This window comes from Cervus canadensis, chromosome 15, assembly GCF_019320065.1.
Source record: "Cervus canadensis isolate Bull #8, Minnesota chromosome 15, ASM1932006v1, whole genome shotgun sequence".
Taxonomy (NCBI): Eukaryota; Metazoa; Chordata; class Mammalia; order Artiodactyla; family Cervidae; genus Cervus; species Cervus canadensis.
Genome location: NC_057400.1, coordinates 47,241,877 through 47,260,593, shown reverse-complemented (window position 1 = coordinate 47,260,593; position 18,717 = coordinate 47,241,877). Strand labels below are relative to the sequence as shown.

The 18,717-nt window shown below is 36.8% G+C and overlaps 1 protein-coding gene across 3 annotated transcripts in view; it reads right to left on the bottom strand.

Moving 5' to 3' along the window:
• Positions 1 to 18,717, bottom strand: part of XIRP2 (xin actin binding repeat containing 2) — a 74,089-nt gene that overhangs the window by 8,596 nt on the left and 46,776 nt on the right. Inside the window, exons 4-8 of one of the 3 annotated variants that reach the window (XM_043487970.1) lie at positions 11,820 to 11,930; positions 11,367 to 11,439; positions 10,302 to 10,432; positions 1,193 to 9,640; positions 214 to 1,081 (exon numbers count right to left, since the gene is read on the bottom strand). In XM_043487970.1, the coding sequence (XP_043343905.1) occupies positions 214 to 1,081; positions 1,193 to 9,640; positions 10,302 to 10,432; positions 11,367 to 11,439; positions 11,820 to 11,930 (9,631 nt within the window). Of the gene's footprint in view, positions 1 to 213; positions 9,641 to 10,301; positions 10,433 to 11,366; positions 11,440 to 11,819; positions 11,931 to 18,717 lie in introns of all 3 variants that reach the window. The other 2 variants (XM_043487969.1, XM_043487971.1) reach the window with 2 other exon arrangements.

Here is an 18,717-nt window from a genome sequence, read left to right as displayed (position 1 = left end):
TCACACAGGGCTGGTGAATCATATTAAATGCTTTTGTAAAGAGAAAGTAGTAAAAGCAAGCATGGTAAAGGGAAGGATAGCAACAACCAGGGAAAGCTGTTAGTTTTATGTTATGTTGTTTATTTCTTTCCATGTACTCTTTTAATTGCAAGTCGTCTTAGTTCTGTGCCTTTAAAGGGTTAATCTTACTTCACTCTTTGCAAGGTCATTTACCACGTATAAATGCAGATTCCTCTTGGAAGGTGGTTTCCATCTCAGTTGCAGAAGCATCTGAGGTTGCATATCCCAGGTTTTCAAAAACTCTTTCACTCTCCTGCCACGTCTGTTGAAAATTCCTCCTGAGTTCTTTAGGTGAATCAGAAACATCTAAAATGTGGCCGGCGATGACATCCTCATAGGTGGGTGGGGCGTGCTTGAAGTCAAAGCGAGATCTGCCAGCTTCCGAGCCATGTGACGAAGAGACGGTCGTCTTCGACCCAACAACCTGACTCTCAAACGCATCCACCCCTGAGAAATGTTCACTGCGAGACCTTGTTTCGGAGCGAATGCTGGGCAGCTGAACGGGCATCATTTCCCGCAGCTCTCCAGGACGGCTGTGAGAAAAACCCGTAAAGCTAGTACTTTCTTTAGATGTTAATCCAAATTCCTCCTTACAAAATGAACGGCTTTCTTGTTTTATATTACGATTTGCTTCTCCATTTACATAAACTCTTCTATTTGACTGTGTGTCAAAACTTAGGCCATCCTCAAATCCCCTGAACCACCTGTTTATTTCATTTTCATGGTCACTCATGAAATTTTCCGCCGTTTCAACAGTCCTGTTCGCGGCTTCGTATCTCTGCGTGTGCTCTGACAGGCAAGGTCCTTCGACTTTGCGGATGATTTCCACTGCGTCAAAACTCTCAGTATCTGGCACTACATCTTTAGCGGAATTTACTCCATCTTTGTGAACGTAAGTCGACCTTTTCTCTACTTTCCTTACTTCCTCTTGAGCTTCCATGGATTCTTTGAAAGAACCACTATCAGCATGATTTACAGTTATAGGTATTGTGATTGTAGGTGGAGAGTCCCTACCACGAGCCTCTATCCTTACTTCCTCTTGAGCTTCCATGGATTCTTTGAAAGAACCACTATCAGCATGATTTACAGTTATAGGTATTGTGATTGTAGGTGGAGAGTCCCTACCACGAGCCTCTATCTTAATTTGACGGCGAAGTGTTGCAGGAGACTTGACGATCTCAGACCTCTTCTCCACGATGGGAACCGGGGTTATCGACGAACATGGGATGATCCCTCTGGATAACTTCGCAGTGGTGTCTTTGAGCTTCACAAGTTGTTCAGAGCGACTCTTGGGTGGCGAAGGGGAGGTATTTGCTCTGAGGATTCTAGTTGGTTGTGATGGTCTTGGTGATGGTTCAGCAGAACTGTCCTTTTTAGGGGACTGGGAAAGCTCATCCTTAGGAGAGGTTTCTGTTCGCCGGGCGGTAGACTCGATTGTTATGAAAGTTGGTGACGGTGGGCGTGTTTTTAAAGACGGAGGAGGAACCTTGGCATCATTTAGTTTAATTTCCTGATGGGTTTTCACTTGATGAGCAGTAGTTTCTTGATGCGTTGCTACTTGGTGGTGCTCTGCTTTTTCCACAATTGTATTTTCTTTCTGCTGGGTATTTTTATTGTAACTGACATTAGCATTGGACACTTTAGATAATGTTTCATTAAGACTGGTAGCTTTATTTCTCTGCTTTCCCGCTTTAGACGATATCATGGCCGTTTGAATTGTATTTTCACAGGACACAAGCATATCCTCTGCCTGAGTCTTAATGAGTGTTATTTCTTCTTTGATTTTTTCTATGTTATTCTCCATAGCAATGCGAACTCCATATTCTCTTTTTTCTTCACTTAATAGCCATACTGGAATAATATTTAACAGCATCTGAAATGTCTTAAGGCCATTTTTATCTGGCTCTGCTTCAAACTCTCTTACCCTAGACAGAATCTGTTGTAGTTCTTCACGTTTTCTCAAGAATTCCAATACATTTACAGCACGTTTTCCATCATCCTGCTGGGATTCTTTCACAGAGGAAAATAAAGATTTGTTCTGTGTAATCTCTTGCTTTGACTCTTTAGTATTAGAAAAGACTTGTTTCTGTTGTATGCCCTTGACGCCAAGATATTTTTCTTCCTGCAGATTATTGTTTGGCTGGGGCAATTTTTTATGTTCAACTTGACTTTCAAAAGACTGTGTATGTGTTTGCTGAAAATTCTGAGTCTGAGAATCAAGATGTGCCTCAGCAATCTTTTGTTCGACTACCTTCTGAGCTGATTTATTCAAATGTTCTTGTTTTGTTTCAACTATTAGACTTTCTTTCTTTGGACCAATCATTGGTGGTCCCTGAATTGTTTCTTCACTTCTTAAAAGCTTCCCACTCTCAGAGTCTCTAAATTCTCTTTGCTTCTCATGAGCTATATTGAGCTTGCTTTCGTGGCTTTTCCCTGTGGTTTCTGTAGGCAATTGTATTGTTACTCTCTTCTCCTTTGCAGGTAATTGATAATATTTTTCAGTCACTGATTGCTTATTGCTACTGCCTTCAATCCTTGCTTCTGTTCTCTCAGTTTCCTGGTACTGTTGTTTGGTAATGGTTTGAATATCAACTTCAGATTGCTTTTTATGACTTTCATAGCTGTGGTTTGTTTCATTTAACTTATGACCTAGAATTGGAACCTTGATGGTTTTAACTTTGAAACTGGGGGAAACTGGTTTGCTTTCGGGCAAGTGCAACTGCTCCAGATGCTTCTGTTGTGTTTGCCCTGTCCTACTTTCTTGCTTACTCTGTTTAATTTCACAAGCTGATTTAGATTGGATCGTATCCTTTGAGCTCTGCAAAACTTCCTTTTTCATGGTATCTTTGCCTTCCAAGGTTGCTGGAACATGTTGGAACCCCTTGACAGACAATGTCACTGCTGGTGTTGTGGAAAGCTGGTTATCAGTATAGACCCCTAGTTCTTGAGAAAGACTTTGAGAAACTGTGTTGGTTTGGGCCACAATGACCTCTGAATCCATTCCAGTTAGGGGAACCTCCTCCTTTGTTTTTTGTAACAGCATTTCCTTTTTCAACTCTGATATGTTTTGATTTTGGCTTTCTGTTCTAACTATGTTGTAGCCTGAACTCCCCTGTCTCTGTTTTTCAAGCTCTTCTCTTTGTTGTCTATATTTTTCTTCAGCAATCATTAAAGGTGTTTTAAATTTTCTCATATAAGGTTTTGGACTTTGCTGTCCTGAACCTGCTGGAAATGAATGAGATTTTATGAGAGGTGCTATAGGTTTTTTCTTGGGTGGTGAACTTTCTGGAACTGCCTGTGAGAAAGACCTTGTAGAGTCCATAGATAGTTGTTTTCTTTTATCAAGACTTTTGCTAGATACGTTCTGCTTTGTCTCCATGTGTTCACTGCTAGTTGCCATTATTACTCTTTTCTGATCCTTTGAGGGAGTCATTTTACATTCTGTATCTGGCAGAGAATTTTCCAAATCAACTTCTGGGGAACTATGATTCTTTATATCTTCTACCTTCTTGGGAAACTTGGGTTTGGGGAGTGTGGGAGGTGGCAAACGTCCTCCAGATTTTCCTGTTACGACTTTAGCCTGAGAGCTTGCGGCTTCCTCTTGGGAGTGTTGTATAAATGTTCCATTATGCTTTTCTTGAACAGAAGAAGAAAGGAGATGTGCTGGTTTTAGAGCTGGAGCTGGAGGAGGAGGGGGTGGTGGTGGAAACATGGATAGATATTCTCTTTCAAATTTCTCATCTTCTGGTGGTGGAGGAAGAGGGAGGCCTGGAAAATTTTCAAATTCAGCCTGTATCTTCTCAGTGGACAGTGAAGGAGGAAACACATTTTTTTCAGGCAACATTGTTAAAGGAGGTGGAGGAGGAAGAGGAAATTCAATTTCAGATGATGCATTGGAAGGTAGAGGAGGAGGTGGAGATGGAGGTGGAAGAGGGAACTCATTTTCCTTTGCATTATTTTCAGGGTTAAATTTGACTGGATTAAAGGACATTTCCATTGCCATTTTTAAGTCTTTGGAGGTATTTGTCTTCATTAGAAAGTCCTGGTTCTTCAGATGACTATCAGTCTGCTTTTTGTCAGTTGCCTTAAGTTGATTGTGGCTTTTTTGGGAGACTTTCATTTCTGTTACATTTGACATGTCTTGATTCACAGGCAAAGTCTGCCACCCTGGTTGAGGGGTCACATTCTTTCTCATTATATCTTTATTAGAATATTGCTTTTCTTGCTTTAACAGAGTCTGCTTTTGAAAGTCCTCTGAAACCTCACGTGTTTCTCCAACCATCTTGTAGACTGGACCCTGGGTTAAACCAGGCCTAGAGCTTTGTGTATCTGTTGATGTTTTAGTGTTTTTGGTATTTTTAGGACTCTTGACAGGGAAAACCTCAATCTTCTGGCAGTCATTCCTCAGTTCGCAAGTGTCAGTCTGTTGCTTTCCAAATGTTTTATCAGTAGATTGCCAAAACACAGCCTCCTTCTGTTCTCTCGCCATCTCTGATCCCTTGGTTTTTCGATGTTCCCTAACTGACAGGGTTGAAGTCAACTGTCCGCTTGCGTGTTCATCCCTAAGATGTTGCTCTGTTGTGTTATCAGTCCAGATACCCGCTTGGTGTGAATTAGATAGTTTTCTAAGGTTTTTCTCAAGAGCATCATTGTTTTGTTCGCGATCTACGACAATCTTTATGGTGCCTTTGGGGGCTTTTGGAAGATTAACCTCAGTTCTTTCTTCCATTAAATGTCTATGACAAGATTTGTCTATAGCTTGATTGAGAACGTCTGTTCCCTCCTGCCACCTGGCTGCTGGCTCAAAGGGTCCTGGTCTTGGCTGAAGAATGCTTTTTTTGTCCCTCTGGTCAGTCACCTGATGAACCCCTGCTGCCTGCTCTTCTTTGGATCCTGCCATCTCAGTCTGCACATCATCTTTGACTGAACTTTTATTTACCTCTTTGAAAGCTCTTTGTGTTTCTTTTAGATTCTTTAATGATGCCTCAAGGTCATCTAGGATAAGCTCCTTTTTCAGTATTTCCGTCCTCGTCTGTGCAGTCTTTTCAAGGCATTCAATAGCTTTCTCAATATCCCCAGGGATGACATCAGGCTGTTTAGAGTTCTTCCATTTTTGACTTGATTCCTTAAGTGACTTGAGGGTGGTCAGCATGTCACCTTTTATAACTTCTTCTGTTTTAGCCACTGTTTTCTGACTTACGGCCTGGCTGAGGGAGTTTAGGGTTGACTTCACATCACCTTTAATAATTTCTTCTTTGGGTAACTTACAAGATGTATTCTGAGGCTCTGTCAGAAAAACCTTAACTGTATTATGCACATCTCCTGGGATGATGTCAGTTTCATTAACAGTACGTTCAACCTGAGATCGCCTTTTCTTTAATAACAGTTTTGTGCCTTCTACATCACCACCAATTATTTCTTCCTCTTTTTCTTGTTTCCTACCTGTTAGTATTTCATTTGAGCCTGTCTGAAGTTGTCTGAGATAATCCAAAGCTCCAGTTTCTATGCATGTTGTAAAAAACTGAACGTTTCCTCTCTCAGAGGCATCAATTTTAGCCCTTTCAGATATTTTATTGTTTGATATGGAAGATAGCAAATTATGAATTGTACGTTTTACATCACCCCCTACTACTTCTTCACGCTTAATTGTGTCACCAGCGTTTTCATGAAGAAGACAATAGATAGTCATGTTAATATCGCCTCTTTCATCTTCCTGAATCAAAATCCCTTTCTTTACAGATCTTTCCTCAGAGAACAGGTTTTTTATTGCTTGTTGGACATCACCACTCACTATCTCTTCTTTTTCAGCATGAAATTCTGTTGATCTGTTTAATAACTGAGTTTTGGTCAGATTAACATTTCCCTTCTCTTCTTCACTGACCAAAATCTCTCTTTTCTTACAGTCTCTTTTGGAAAGAAGGTTCACCATTATATTTCTGAGGTCAACCTTGACAATTTCTTCTTTCTGTATCTCAGGTGATGCTTGATTCATTAGCTTGTATTTTGCCATTCGAACATCCCCAACCTCATCAGCTTCAATGATGATTCCAGGAGCCTCGATAACTTTTTGAGAGTACAGCTCTCCTAAGGTTTCTTTAATGCTCTTGCCAATAATTTCCACCTTTTCTACCCTACTTTCAGTAAATTTGTGAAGGGGTGTGGTTTCAAAGAGCCATGTAGTTGTCTTGACATCAGCAGGAGGGATTTCTTCCTTGGTGATTTTTGTGATGCTTTCATCTGCTTCCTTAATAGAATCCAAAGTTTGATTTTCAAAGAGCCACACTGCCTGCTTCACATCACCTTTCTGCATGTCTTCCTGGGTGACTGTTCTGATATTTTCATATTCTGACCCTTCTCCTCTCAGTTCATCTAGAGTATGGGTCTCAAATAGCCAAGTGGATGTTTTAACATTGCCCTTCTGTATTTCATTGACACTTACTGTTCTTACATAAGTATTCTTATCCAAATTTTTAGACTCAAAGAATTGTTTACTTGTCCTTACATCCCCACCTTGAATACAGTCCACAGTGGGCACAATATCACGTGATTCTTTTGCAATCTGATCCAGTGGCTGGGTTTCAAATCTGTATCTAACAGAACTAACAGCTCCCTTCTGAATGTCTTCTTGTGTGACAGATTTAATCACATACACAGTCTCAGATTCATTAATTGAGTCTAATGGTTTTGTTTCAAAAAGCCACCTTGTCCCTCGTACATCTCCGTGAATTACCTCTTCCTTTTTAACTGTAGTCACTTCATGATAAAACCCTTCTCGATCTTGAATTGCATAAAGTGGCTGGGTTTCAAAGAGCATTCTATAGCTTTTTACATCGCCCTTTATTACTTCTTCAGTAATTGTTTTCTTGGTGCTAATATAGTCTGATTCTTCTTTAATCTCATCTAAAGAAAACGTCTCAAAAATAAAGCACCCCTTTCTTACATTTCCACCTTGTATGTCTGTCACTGTCTTAACTAATTCATTACCTTCTTGACTTTCTTTTATCATATCAATTGGTTGGTTTTCAAAGAGCCACCTACAATTTAAAACATTGCCTTTCTGAATATCTTCAGTCTTTAGGGTTTTGATCTTTCTCAAAACCTCCTCTGAACCGGAACTTATAGAATCTAAGGACTGACTTTCAAATTTATGCCGCATGCTGGAGACATCCCCAGCTTGGATATCCATTTCCATGGCTTTGATCTCCTTTCCTTCTTCTCCTTGTATGCTGTCCAAATTTTCCGTCTCAAAAAGGAAACATGTTGTACGAACATCCCCACCATGGATTTCCTCTTGTTTCACAGTTTGCAATTTGACTGTTGCTTCAGAGTCATCTTTTATGGTATCTAGTGGCTGAGTTTCAAAGAGCCAGGTACAGGCTTTGACATCTCCCTTATGAATTTCTTCACTGCCAGTCATTAATGAAACTTTTTCATAGAGAGATTCCATTGGCTGGGTTTCAAAAAGCCATCTGCAGGTTTTGACATCCCCTTTAACAATATCAGTGACTTGTTCAGTTTTACTTTCTACTTCTTCCGTATTGCTAAAATATTTAATCGAATCAAGTGGTTGGGTTTCAAATAGCCACTTAGCAGATTTTACATTCCCAGTCTGTATTTCTTGAGCAGATATTCCTCTAATTATCTGATATTTATGAATACTTTCATCAAACTGATCAATGGGCCTTGTTTCAAAAAGCCACCTACAGCTTCTTACATCACCTCTTAGGATTTCTTCTTGCTGGACTGTCTTTACTTGATGGTATTTTCCAAGGTGATCCTGAATGGCATATAATGGTGTTGTTTCAAAGAGTGATTTATTTAATTCTACAGCACCTCTTGTGATTCCTTCCACCTCTATTTTATGTGACGCATCAAATTTAATCAAGTTGTTTGATTCAAAGATATGTGTATAATTCCTTACATCTCCTCTGTCAACTTCTTCAAGTTTCACTGTTCGTATGTACTCTTTTTTATCTTCTCTAATCTCTTCCAGAGGTTGGGTTTCGAAAATCCATTTTTGGTGCCTGACATCCCCCTTTTCTTCTTCAGAAGCAGTAATTTTTTGAAGTTTTCCTACATCAGGGCTATCTTTTAAAGCCTCTATTGGAAGTGTTTCAAATAGTTGCTTAGTAGTTTGTACATCACCCCCTATTATCTTTTCAGACTTTAGATGGTCTGCATCAGGAACTTCTTTCAGAATATCTAATGGCTGTGTTTCAAACATCCAACACTTTTTAGAGACATCTGTACCTATTACTGTTTCCTTTTCAACTGTGACCTCTTCTGTCTCTTCTTTGATTTTCTCCAAAGGTTGAGTTTCAAACAACCACTTGGCCCTACTCACCCCACCTTTGACATTTTCTTCCATGGATATTCCTCTGACAACTTTAATTTCTGTTATATCTTTGTTAATTGTGTCTAGGGTCTGTGTTTCAAACATCCAACGTGCTGTTCTTACATCCCCCTTTTCAACATCTTCTCTGTGAACAGTTTTAATTTCTAGCATTTGACCTGAGCCATCTCTAATAACATATAACGGTTGCGTTTCAAAACATTTTATACTTCTCTTAACATTCCCCTTAATTTCTTTGAGCTCAGATCTGAGTTGCAATAGGTGCATCTCATCTACTGAGTGAAGTTGTCCAAGTTGATCCAGATGTTGAGTTTCAAACATGTATCTCACAGTCTTGACATCCCCCCCGGTTATGTCCTTTATGGCAGTTGCTATTGATTCTTCTTGACTTTGATGCAATTTATTCATTGAGTCTAAGGGCTTTGTTTCAAACATCCACCGGGCTGTGTGGACATCTCCTCTGGCCAGCTCAGGAATTTTCTCAGCATGTTCCTCGGTGCCAGAAGAATGATCCCCCAGAGTATCGATGGGTTGAGTTTCAAACATCCATGTGGTATATTTCACATCACCACCAGCGATGATTTCTTGATCAGCAATGCCCTTGGAGATGTTGTCTTCATCTGGAGAGCCATTGTTGATGGAATCTAATGGCTGATTCTCGAAGATCCATCTCATGGACTGCACCTCCCCCTTCAGAATTTCATCCCACTCCAAGTGTTCTCTTTCTGCGTTCAGACCTTTTTGAGAACTGTCATTTGTATTTTCAAAAACATACCGGGCTTGTTGCACATCTGCTGAAACTGAGTTCCCCGCATTCACTTGACGAGAAACAATCTCAGAAACCTCACTGATATAATCTTTTTCTAAGTTTTTCCTTAACTCAGGATGGATGTGTTTATATAAACGGTTTAATTCATACAAATTTCTTTGTTTGGAGTATAATTCTTTGGGGACTGGTGGTATTCTAGGAGGGCTGGGGAGTTCAGGGGACTGGGAAAATGCTGTCACATCTACTGGAGGTTGAAGCATGTCGGGTGGGGGAGGAGGAAATTCTTCTGTCTTTTCCGAAGGAGTGGCATTGATTTGTGCCAGAGTTGAGGAAGTGGCACTGTGGTCACGGTGTCTGGTGGCTGATGTTTCCTTCCTCTGGCTGGTTGAAGTGTAAGAAGTAGAAGAGGTACCCACAATTGATGATGGCTTTAAAGTCTCTTCAGATTCACTTTCAATCTTTAAGGGAGAGAAAATCAAATCTTATAAAGATGAGTATAGTGGTGGAGACTTTCTGGGCACTGCCTTTTACCTACCCATGCTATGATATCTCCATTGGGAACAACAGGTGATAGACTCCATCTAGAGACCTACTTCAAAGTAACATTCAGTATATGTTATTATCTTTCCTATAATCCATTTGCACTTTTTAGAATTATATTCCCTATTCAATACATCAGGAACTCAGTATTTTAACATTTACCCATAATCTTGACTGTCTTTCCTTCTTTACTTAATGTGCTATGCAGAGTAATCTAGAGGAAGACAATTAAAATCTTAAAGTACTTTTGAGGGTTGTTTTGTGTTCCTTGGAATTTTAAACACAACAGAGTAAGCAGATGACATTTAGAAACTGGCTTTATTACTTTATCTAATGTTAAATATTAAACTTAAGTGCATACATAATATTTTCTCCCCTAATTTGCTTTAGTGAGAAAAGTTTTAATTCTCTCTACTGCTTTTCTCATGTAGAATAATATTCTTCTTATGGAACAGAATAAGTACTGGTTCAAGATATTTTTTGCTATTGAAAAACCTCTTCATTCAATAATTTGAAAATGTTATGTGTTTACATGTGGTTTTATACTTAATATGTCTCTGTGCAGAGAAATTATCTTACCTTAGTCTGCTTGGCTGGGGTCAATTCTTTGTCAGAATAAAGGACCTTTTCCTGGACAGACTTTTCAAATTGTTCTTTTAAAAACTTAGTTGAAACCTTTGGAATCTCTTCATCTTCAGGTGTATCTATGACTATAAACAGAAAAGAACACCATGGATATTATGTAACTAATAAATATGATGTTTGAGAAGTCATTATAATACTATGGAAAACTTCTTATAATGTAAGTTAAGTAAAAGTATTCAGAATATAAGTGTATACATATGGCACTACTTCATTAGGTAAGTTAGTAAATGTCAAGAAATATAGGAAGAAAAATGATGGTGGTTACTGGATGTAAAGTCATAAGTTATGAAGCTGTTATTTATTTTAATTATATATATTTTCCAAATTTTCTACAAGCATGCTTTGCTGTTGTGCTCACATAATAATAAAAGTTATAAAACAAGAAAAGAATAGCAGCAGAACAGAAAAGGATCTACTTCCTTAAGCAAAACTACAATAAAACCAAATTCAGATATAGTTAAGTAACATTTGGGTCACAGTTGGCTTAAATCTTCCCTTTTAGCACTTAGGAACAGCAAAACTCATTCCCCTTTTATAGGCAAGACACTCTGTACCCATTTTATGCAGCTACACAAGTTTGCCTGGAATCTAATCTCATTTCTGTAGGTTGGAGAATTAGACTTAAACATGCTTGAATCTATCATTAAAAGTAATACAATCTAGATAACTTTTCTGTTCCCAAGGAGCTTGATAAACATCAAGTTTATTCTAGGTCCCTAAGGCAAAAACAATTCAGAGGTGACTGGCTTATCACCTTCTAGGCTTTTTGGATACATCATAAGGTTGAAAGGCAATGAAATATTTTAGAAGCTTGTTGCATCTCAGCATAGACAGAACCTAATTATATATAGACATACTGCCCTGTCTCTGTTAGGATCGTGAGTAATAGTTACTAACTTTATTTAGTGGGAAGGCTTGTGCTTTGGAAGTCCTCTATTCAAACACAGAAGCATCAACCGTAAAAAGGTATATTCAAATCAAATAATGTCAGATTCTTACCTGTTTCTTGAACATACTGATGGAGCTGAGAAGCTTGGTTTATTTCCTCAGTGTGCTTTTCAAGATGAGAGACCTGTGTTTAAAGATAATTTTAAATAAATAATTGTTTTAAGAAATCAGTTATTTCAGGATTGCACATGTATTCTACATTGCAGAGTGATTTTCATCCAAGACTTCAGTACACATAGAGGGATGTGAATTAAACACTGACCATTTATTTTAATGCATGAGCTCATGCTGTAACAGAACATATATGAATGGACACCTAAAAGTACCCTTATATTTTTATGGTGCTCATTTTATATTTCAAAGACTTCAAAGTGGGGAAAGAGACACTGATGTGTATTGGTATTAAATACATAAAAGATAATAAAAACAATTGTTTATAACAAGATCAGAATGTCCACACAGTTCTGGAAACTGTGCGGAAAGTGTTTTTTTCTAAGTAGTTACCATTTCTGTTCCAAGAACATCAATTTTGTCTGCTTCAGAAATTTCTGGTTCATTTCTTTCCATTTCCTGGCTGCTTCTTGAAATGTTGACCTGGCTGCTACGGATTACCTCCTGAAAATGAATGAATGAATAGACAATGCCTTAAGAAAATTCTGAAATTTTTAACTTTTATTTTATTAGTGCAATCTCAGTGAAACAGACTTCTGAAAAAAATTGTTTCCTCAGTATATTGCTTTGCTTGACTGTTGTAACAAATGACCACAAGCTTAGTATCTTACAGTTGTTTAGGTCAGAAATGCTGAATGGATCTTGCTGGGTGTTGGCAGGTGTCATTCCTTTCTCCAGGCTCTAGAGGAGGATCCATTCTCTGCCCACTTTCACTGGCTCATGGCCTGCTTCCTCTAGTTAAACTTTTTCTCACTCTGCCATCTTGCTGATTTTCTCTTCTGATCCCCCTTTCACTTTTATGGACCCTTGTGATTACATTGGACTAATCCACAGAATCCAGGATTATCTCCCTGTCAAAAGGTCAGCTACTTAGCAGCTGTAATTCCGTCTTCAACCTTAATTCTTCTTTGTCACATAACTTAACATATTCACAAATTCTGAGGATTAAGATACAGGTATCTTCAGGAGCCAGTATTCTGTTTACCACCCTTAGAAAGCAACAAATGTTAATGAGGCAACTCATACCCCATATGACAAAGAGAAATATCAAAAAGAAAATGAAAATCCTTGATGAAAAAGAAATATATTAATATTGTTGTTTATAAGCCAGATTTTCACGTTATAGAAAGGCATTCCTGTGTTCAAGTTGACCTTCTGGTTTGGTGGCAGATCTAGAGTCTAATTTAAGAGTATAACCATTTAAGTTATAATTTAAGTCTAATTTAGTCTATAAATTAAGTCTAATTTAAGAGTATAACCCATTACATAAAACCAATATAAACAGGCCATATTATGCTAGCATATCTCCATCATCACACATCAGGCTACTTTTGATTCTAGTTAGCATAGGTGATCCTGACTGAATTGGATGGTTGAAACTGCTACTAACTTTGGTGATCCATCCCTGCTGTTACTATGGGATGGGATCTGACACAAATATATGATTGATTGATTGATATGAAGCATTTGGCATACTGCTAAAAATCTTACCATCAAAAAATAGAATGTAGACAGATGACTCCCCAAGAACACATCTATTTGAACACCTTTGAAGTTGGGATTTCACTTTACTTTTGATAATCTACATGACTAGCAAGTACTGTTTTTGATGTGGGATTTTATTAATAAAATTTTTGTCTTACTAAAGAATAGTCAAGTGAGCAAAGGTGAATTATTATTATTAATCAAATAGAAGCACTAAAGTTTTTCTCTTTAAACATGGAGTTAAATAGTTTTAAGTGATTAAGTTCTAAGCCTTTAAAGCAAGAATAAGTTTATATTAAAGTTAATTCATGAGAGCTTGACTTGTGATTTTTTCTTTCTTGCTAGTATACTTGCAGTGTTGGCTTTTTTCCCCCAAGTCTATTTGGTATATAGGGTCAAAGTTAATGAAGTGGCAGTCATATATTTGCATATATATATATATAGGTGGTTTAGTTGCTAAGTTGTGTCCAACTCTTGTGACCCTTTGGACTGGAGCCTGAAGGGCTCCTCTCTCCATGGAATTTTCCAGGCCAGAATACTGGAGTGGGTTGCCATTTCCTTCTCCAGCGAATCTTCCTGACCCGGGGATCAAACTCTGGTCTCTTGCATTGCAGGTGGTCTCCTGCATTGCAGGCAGATTCTTTACCAATTGAGCCACCAGGGAAGTTGTATATGTATATATATATAAAACATGACTTGATCTTATTACACTTCTCTGGGAAGGAGAATTAAGGCAAAAAAAATTGATCACCTCTCAAAAGTCCTACAGAGAATTGAAGCCAAAATTTAGGTTTGCAATTTAAAATGTAGATTATATTCCATTATGTGTGTTAATTAACTAGATGGGAGGAATCCTTTCACAGTGTATAAGTATACCAATTATCACTGTGTATGCTTTAAATATCTTATAATTTTTTCAATTATACTTCAATAAAGGTATAACCGAATATCTGAAAAAGGCATTTGGAAAGGTACCTGAAAAAATTTAAATTATAGCTCATTAAATTAAAGACCAGTGTAATATTTTCCTAAGCAGAATGTGCTTCCAGCTCTAGTCATTTATCAAATGATATTTATTAGCATGCTTGGTGCATAGTTTATGCTAAGGAAAGGTTTACTTAATGAATGAATGAATAAAACAAAACTTCCATTAATAAATTAAGTTCATTCAACCTTCTATTTGCCTGAGAATGTCCTAGGACCTGGGGTTAGAACAATGAACAAATATGTACTTTACTTTCTCAAGAGGGAGTATAGAAAATAAATAATCCATATTCTTTCCTTTAAGTTTAAAGAATCATAATTCTATATAAGAAGAAGTTGTGCATAATCAAGTTTTATTTAAGGTTATTAATAACATTAGGCTAGAGGAAATGATAAAAGTATTATCTTTTATTGTCATCACCTAGGTTTCCCAGGTGGTGCTAGTGGTAAGAAACCTGTCTACCCAATTCAGGAGACATAAGAACCTCGGGTTCAATCCCTGGGTCAGGAAGATCCCCTGGAGCGGGGCATGGCAACCCACTCCAGTATTGCCTGGAGAACAAGCCCATGGAGAGAGGAGCCTGGCAGGCTGCAGTCCATGGGGTTGCAAAGAGTCAGACACGACGGAAGCGACTTAGCATGCACAGAGAGAATAATAACTGTCATTGAAGACCACAGAGAGAAAGCAATGCATGGGTACAAATAACATTTCTTTGTGTAAAAAGTGTTTGCAACTATGGCAGATCTTTCTATCTATTGACATACAATGGGGATATTCTATGGGTTTCTTTTGACACACTCAAAAATAGGAAGTGCTGATTAAACAGTGAAAGAGCAAAGGGCATGGGAACTTGATCAGTGGCAAGATCCTTACTGAAGGGCACTCTGGTCATTACTACAGAATCACATCTCTGCCTAGAGGCGCATATGACAAGCTGTGACCCAGAGACACATTTATTTGACTCCCTCAATGATTTTAAGGTTTTGAACTAGTTAACACCTACAAAAAAATCAAGATTCCTGCTTATGTTTGAAATTTTGAAGATCTGGCAACACTGGATTCACATTCCAACACGGCAGTGACTTTCTGGACAAAGTAGTGGCCACCTGTCTTAGTTGGGACGCATACTTTTCAGTTGGTCACTGTTCCTATCACTCACTGACGTTTAATACCAAACCTGCCTGGAACCATAGAAATTTGAGTTTCTGATACTTGCTGCTAATTGTCAGGCTGAAAGAATAAAGTCAATAAGTTAACTTGGTGTGTTGAGAAAGATAAACGCAAAATGTTGGGAGTAGAAAAAATAGTAAATAAATATATTTCGACACATTTAAAAAAAATCATCATTTTCTGGGGCAAACACTTTATACTTAATGTGTATCTACTTGGTTTAAAACAATCCAGGCCTATCATCTCTAAATATACTTTCTTTGGGAGATGACACAACATAAACACATAAACAGTACAAGGATACATAAATTTAGTTTAGAGTCATAAGTTTCTACCTCAGCACTTATGTGCTATTATGAAACAGAACTATAATTGTTACAGTACTTTGGTATGTTAGTGTCAATGCATCAATTTTACTGCCCCCTGTTTTCTGTAATTTACATAAAGCCTGTCTTAAAATATTCCAAGATTTTGTTTCCATTATTTACTGTGTTTCATATTTTGTAACTAGTGGAGTTAGATTTTAAATCTGACTTTCTTTCTTCCCAAGTGTTGGTGTCTATAGACTGAAAGGTTAGATAAAAGGATGGATCATCATAATGATCAGGAAGAAATCAAATTACACAAATAAATGCAATAAAGAATTCTGGCCAGAACACCATATATAAATTCACATGAAACAATTCATGAAATTGGTATTAATACTTAAAAATTAAATTAAAATATAGATTGGTTGCAGCAGCAGTAGCAGCAAGAAGAAAAATACAATTTGGGGTTCATAGGTGGATTAACCAAAATCAGTACTCACGCCCTCCTTTATACTAGGTATGTCGTAAGTTTGGGTAAGTTACTAAATCACCTAACTTAAAAAAAAAATCTCATTCATCCCTGAAAAGAAACATATGATATATGTGCTCTAATTTTGGAACCTAGAGAACATCAGGCAAAATCACGTTATAATGTTTGCATAACTCATGCCAATCTGATATCAGCTCATAGATTAGTCAAGTATTTTACAAAGTTTCCATGGATGTATGTTTCTCCAAAGGGGATTTCTCCAGCACAGGAAAGATTCCACACTGCCTACTTAATTTGCCATTGTTCTTATCACTGTAAGAAAAGGCATTGTACATTTCCACTGATAAAAATGCAAACTCATGCTACCATAATGAGTAAGGGAAGAAAAAAGACAGTCTTTTTATGATGACTCACTATTATTATGGCTCTTAGAAGTACATCCATTAAAACAAAGTGTAATGTAAGACGCAGAAGAGTAGATGATAACTGCCTCACTAAAGTGGAAAAAATAGCTCATTCTCAATGCTAGTAATTCAGCAATTTTACCCATCACTAACCTCATTCTTAATAAAACCAGGAAGGGTTTGTACCATTGTCAAAAAGGCAGAAATAATACCAAAAATGTGCTGTTTATGTTAACAAAAGTGTCAGTTGATTCAAGACTTGAAAGAATAATCAGTTCTTTAAGTGATGAATGTAAAAATTTGTGGTTGATATATTGTGTTTGTCTAGATTTGGATATATTTGAATTCAAACATGTTTTCTTTTTGCCCTGAGTTTTCTCTCTTCACTTTTTAAAAAATTTACTTTAAAATTTTACAGCATAAAATTTGATCTCCCTATAGTTTGAGCTTCAGGTTAGAGTTTTTCCTCATCCACTACACACTTTTGGGTCTTGGCTCAAAAATTGCTTTTTCCTTGAAACCTTTCCCGACTTTTCTATACAGAGTTACCTGTTCCTGCTTTTATTATCATATTCCTATATGGTCAGTACATATCTGTACTACCTGCCTTTCGCATTTCACAGTCATTAGTTGATAATATGACATTCTCCTTTAACTGAACTCATGCATCTTCAAATCCTGATGTTTATCTTCCTGGTAGAGAGTAGATCCTCCCCTCTAAATGTCAAGAAGTGAATGCATGGATAAAAATCACTTTTTTCTTAGGAATGTGAAAACTTTATGATTTTATAAGAATCTAGTTTAAAAATTAAAGTTCTATAAAATCCTATGATTTTATTTTTTGATATTTCAGTTGATAATCTTTGATACTGAACATTTCATAATTGGTAGGCTGGGTTACTGAAGCTGATGCATATAGCAATAATATGTCAATCACTGACAAAGTATACTTAGCAGAGTTTTCCTGGTAACACTACAAATGGTTGGAACATTTATGGAAGAACATAAGCAGTGCTGTTATGCTATAAAGAGCAATTGAAATCATTAGAGGGAAGAAAGCCTGTATCAAGAAACCGAAAGACACACAAAGGCAGCAAACATACAAAAAGTAAAGAACCTTTCAAAATAGGAAAATTTATCTTCAAATGTTCTTTTTATAAAAGATCTTATTGGTGATAAACTAATTTTTATGTTCTTTTTTTTTGGTAAATTGTTATTATTCATTGAGTTGGTAGATCAATGCATTGTCTAGCATTATGAAGAAACAACAGTAGAATGCATTGGGCAGAATTACTATGACATCAACAAATCAGGTTGAGATATTTGTGATGACAGTAAAAGATAATATTTTATCCTTATTTGCACTATAAAGGGGAAAGAAGAGTCAAGGCAAATGTAAGTCATGATCCTTTGCATAACTGTATATACTTGGAAGTGAAAACTCCAGTTTTACTTCATTTAGTAATAGTGCTGCCTGAAGCTATGATTGCTCCCTGAAGCTGGTTGGACTATTGGATCCTAAGAGACTGATGATGCAAAACATTTGTAAAAAAAATTAAAGTAGCAACTTTTTCCTTTGAAATGACTGCATCTCTAAATGTGAGTGACCTCATATCACTTCACCTATATATTTATTTATTCTGCCAACAGCTACTGAGCATCATCTATCTCTAGAGCATTTTGCTAGGCATTGTAAGTATTGTTTTAATATAAGTTTTATCTACCAACCTATCTACATATCAATAATCTGTCTATCTCTATATCTGTGCAATATATAAAAATATGTACATATATATCTAATGGAATAAAAATGGCTCACTTAACTTGATATTCTCTTAAGACAAGATCTGTAATATATAGACATGCACAAATTATGTAGGTTTGTTGTTTAAGTCTCTGAGAGAATTGAATTCATACTTTATTGAATTCATACTAATTCATACTTTAATTGAATGCTATCATTCAATTAATATCAACTATTTCCTGACTCAAAACAATTATGCTTTGGTCACATCTAGCTATAAAGAGTAAAAATCATTTTTAATAAAAATACTTAATTTAAAAGTAGAAATATTTGACTTCAAAGAGAGGTTTCTGAATAAGTAATGCCAGCTTTCACTGCTAAAATTCTGTCCTCTTCTTTCCCCAAAGTGTTATTTATAGAGTCAAATCTCAGAATCTAAAATGCTAAAGATTCATAAAAAGAACTTGTAAAAGATGTACTCTCAACTGAGCCATCAAACATATTAGTTATATAAATAGCAATACTTATTTGACAAACTAAAAAAAAAAACCGGATACATAAAACATTTGATTTTCAGTAAAAGACACCTAGAAGTTTTATGTAGAAGTATAATATGTATATTATATATTAATACACACACACATA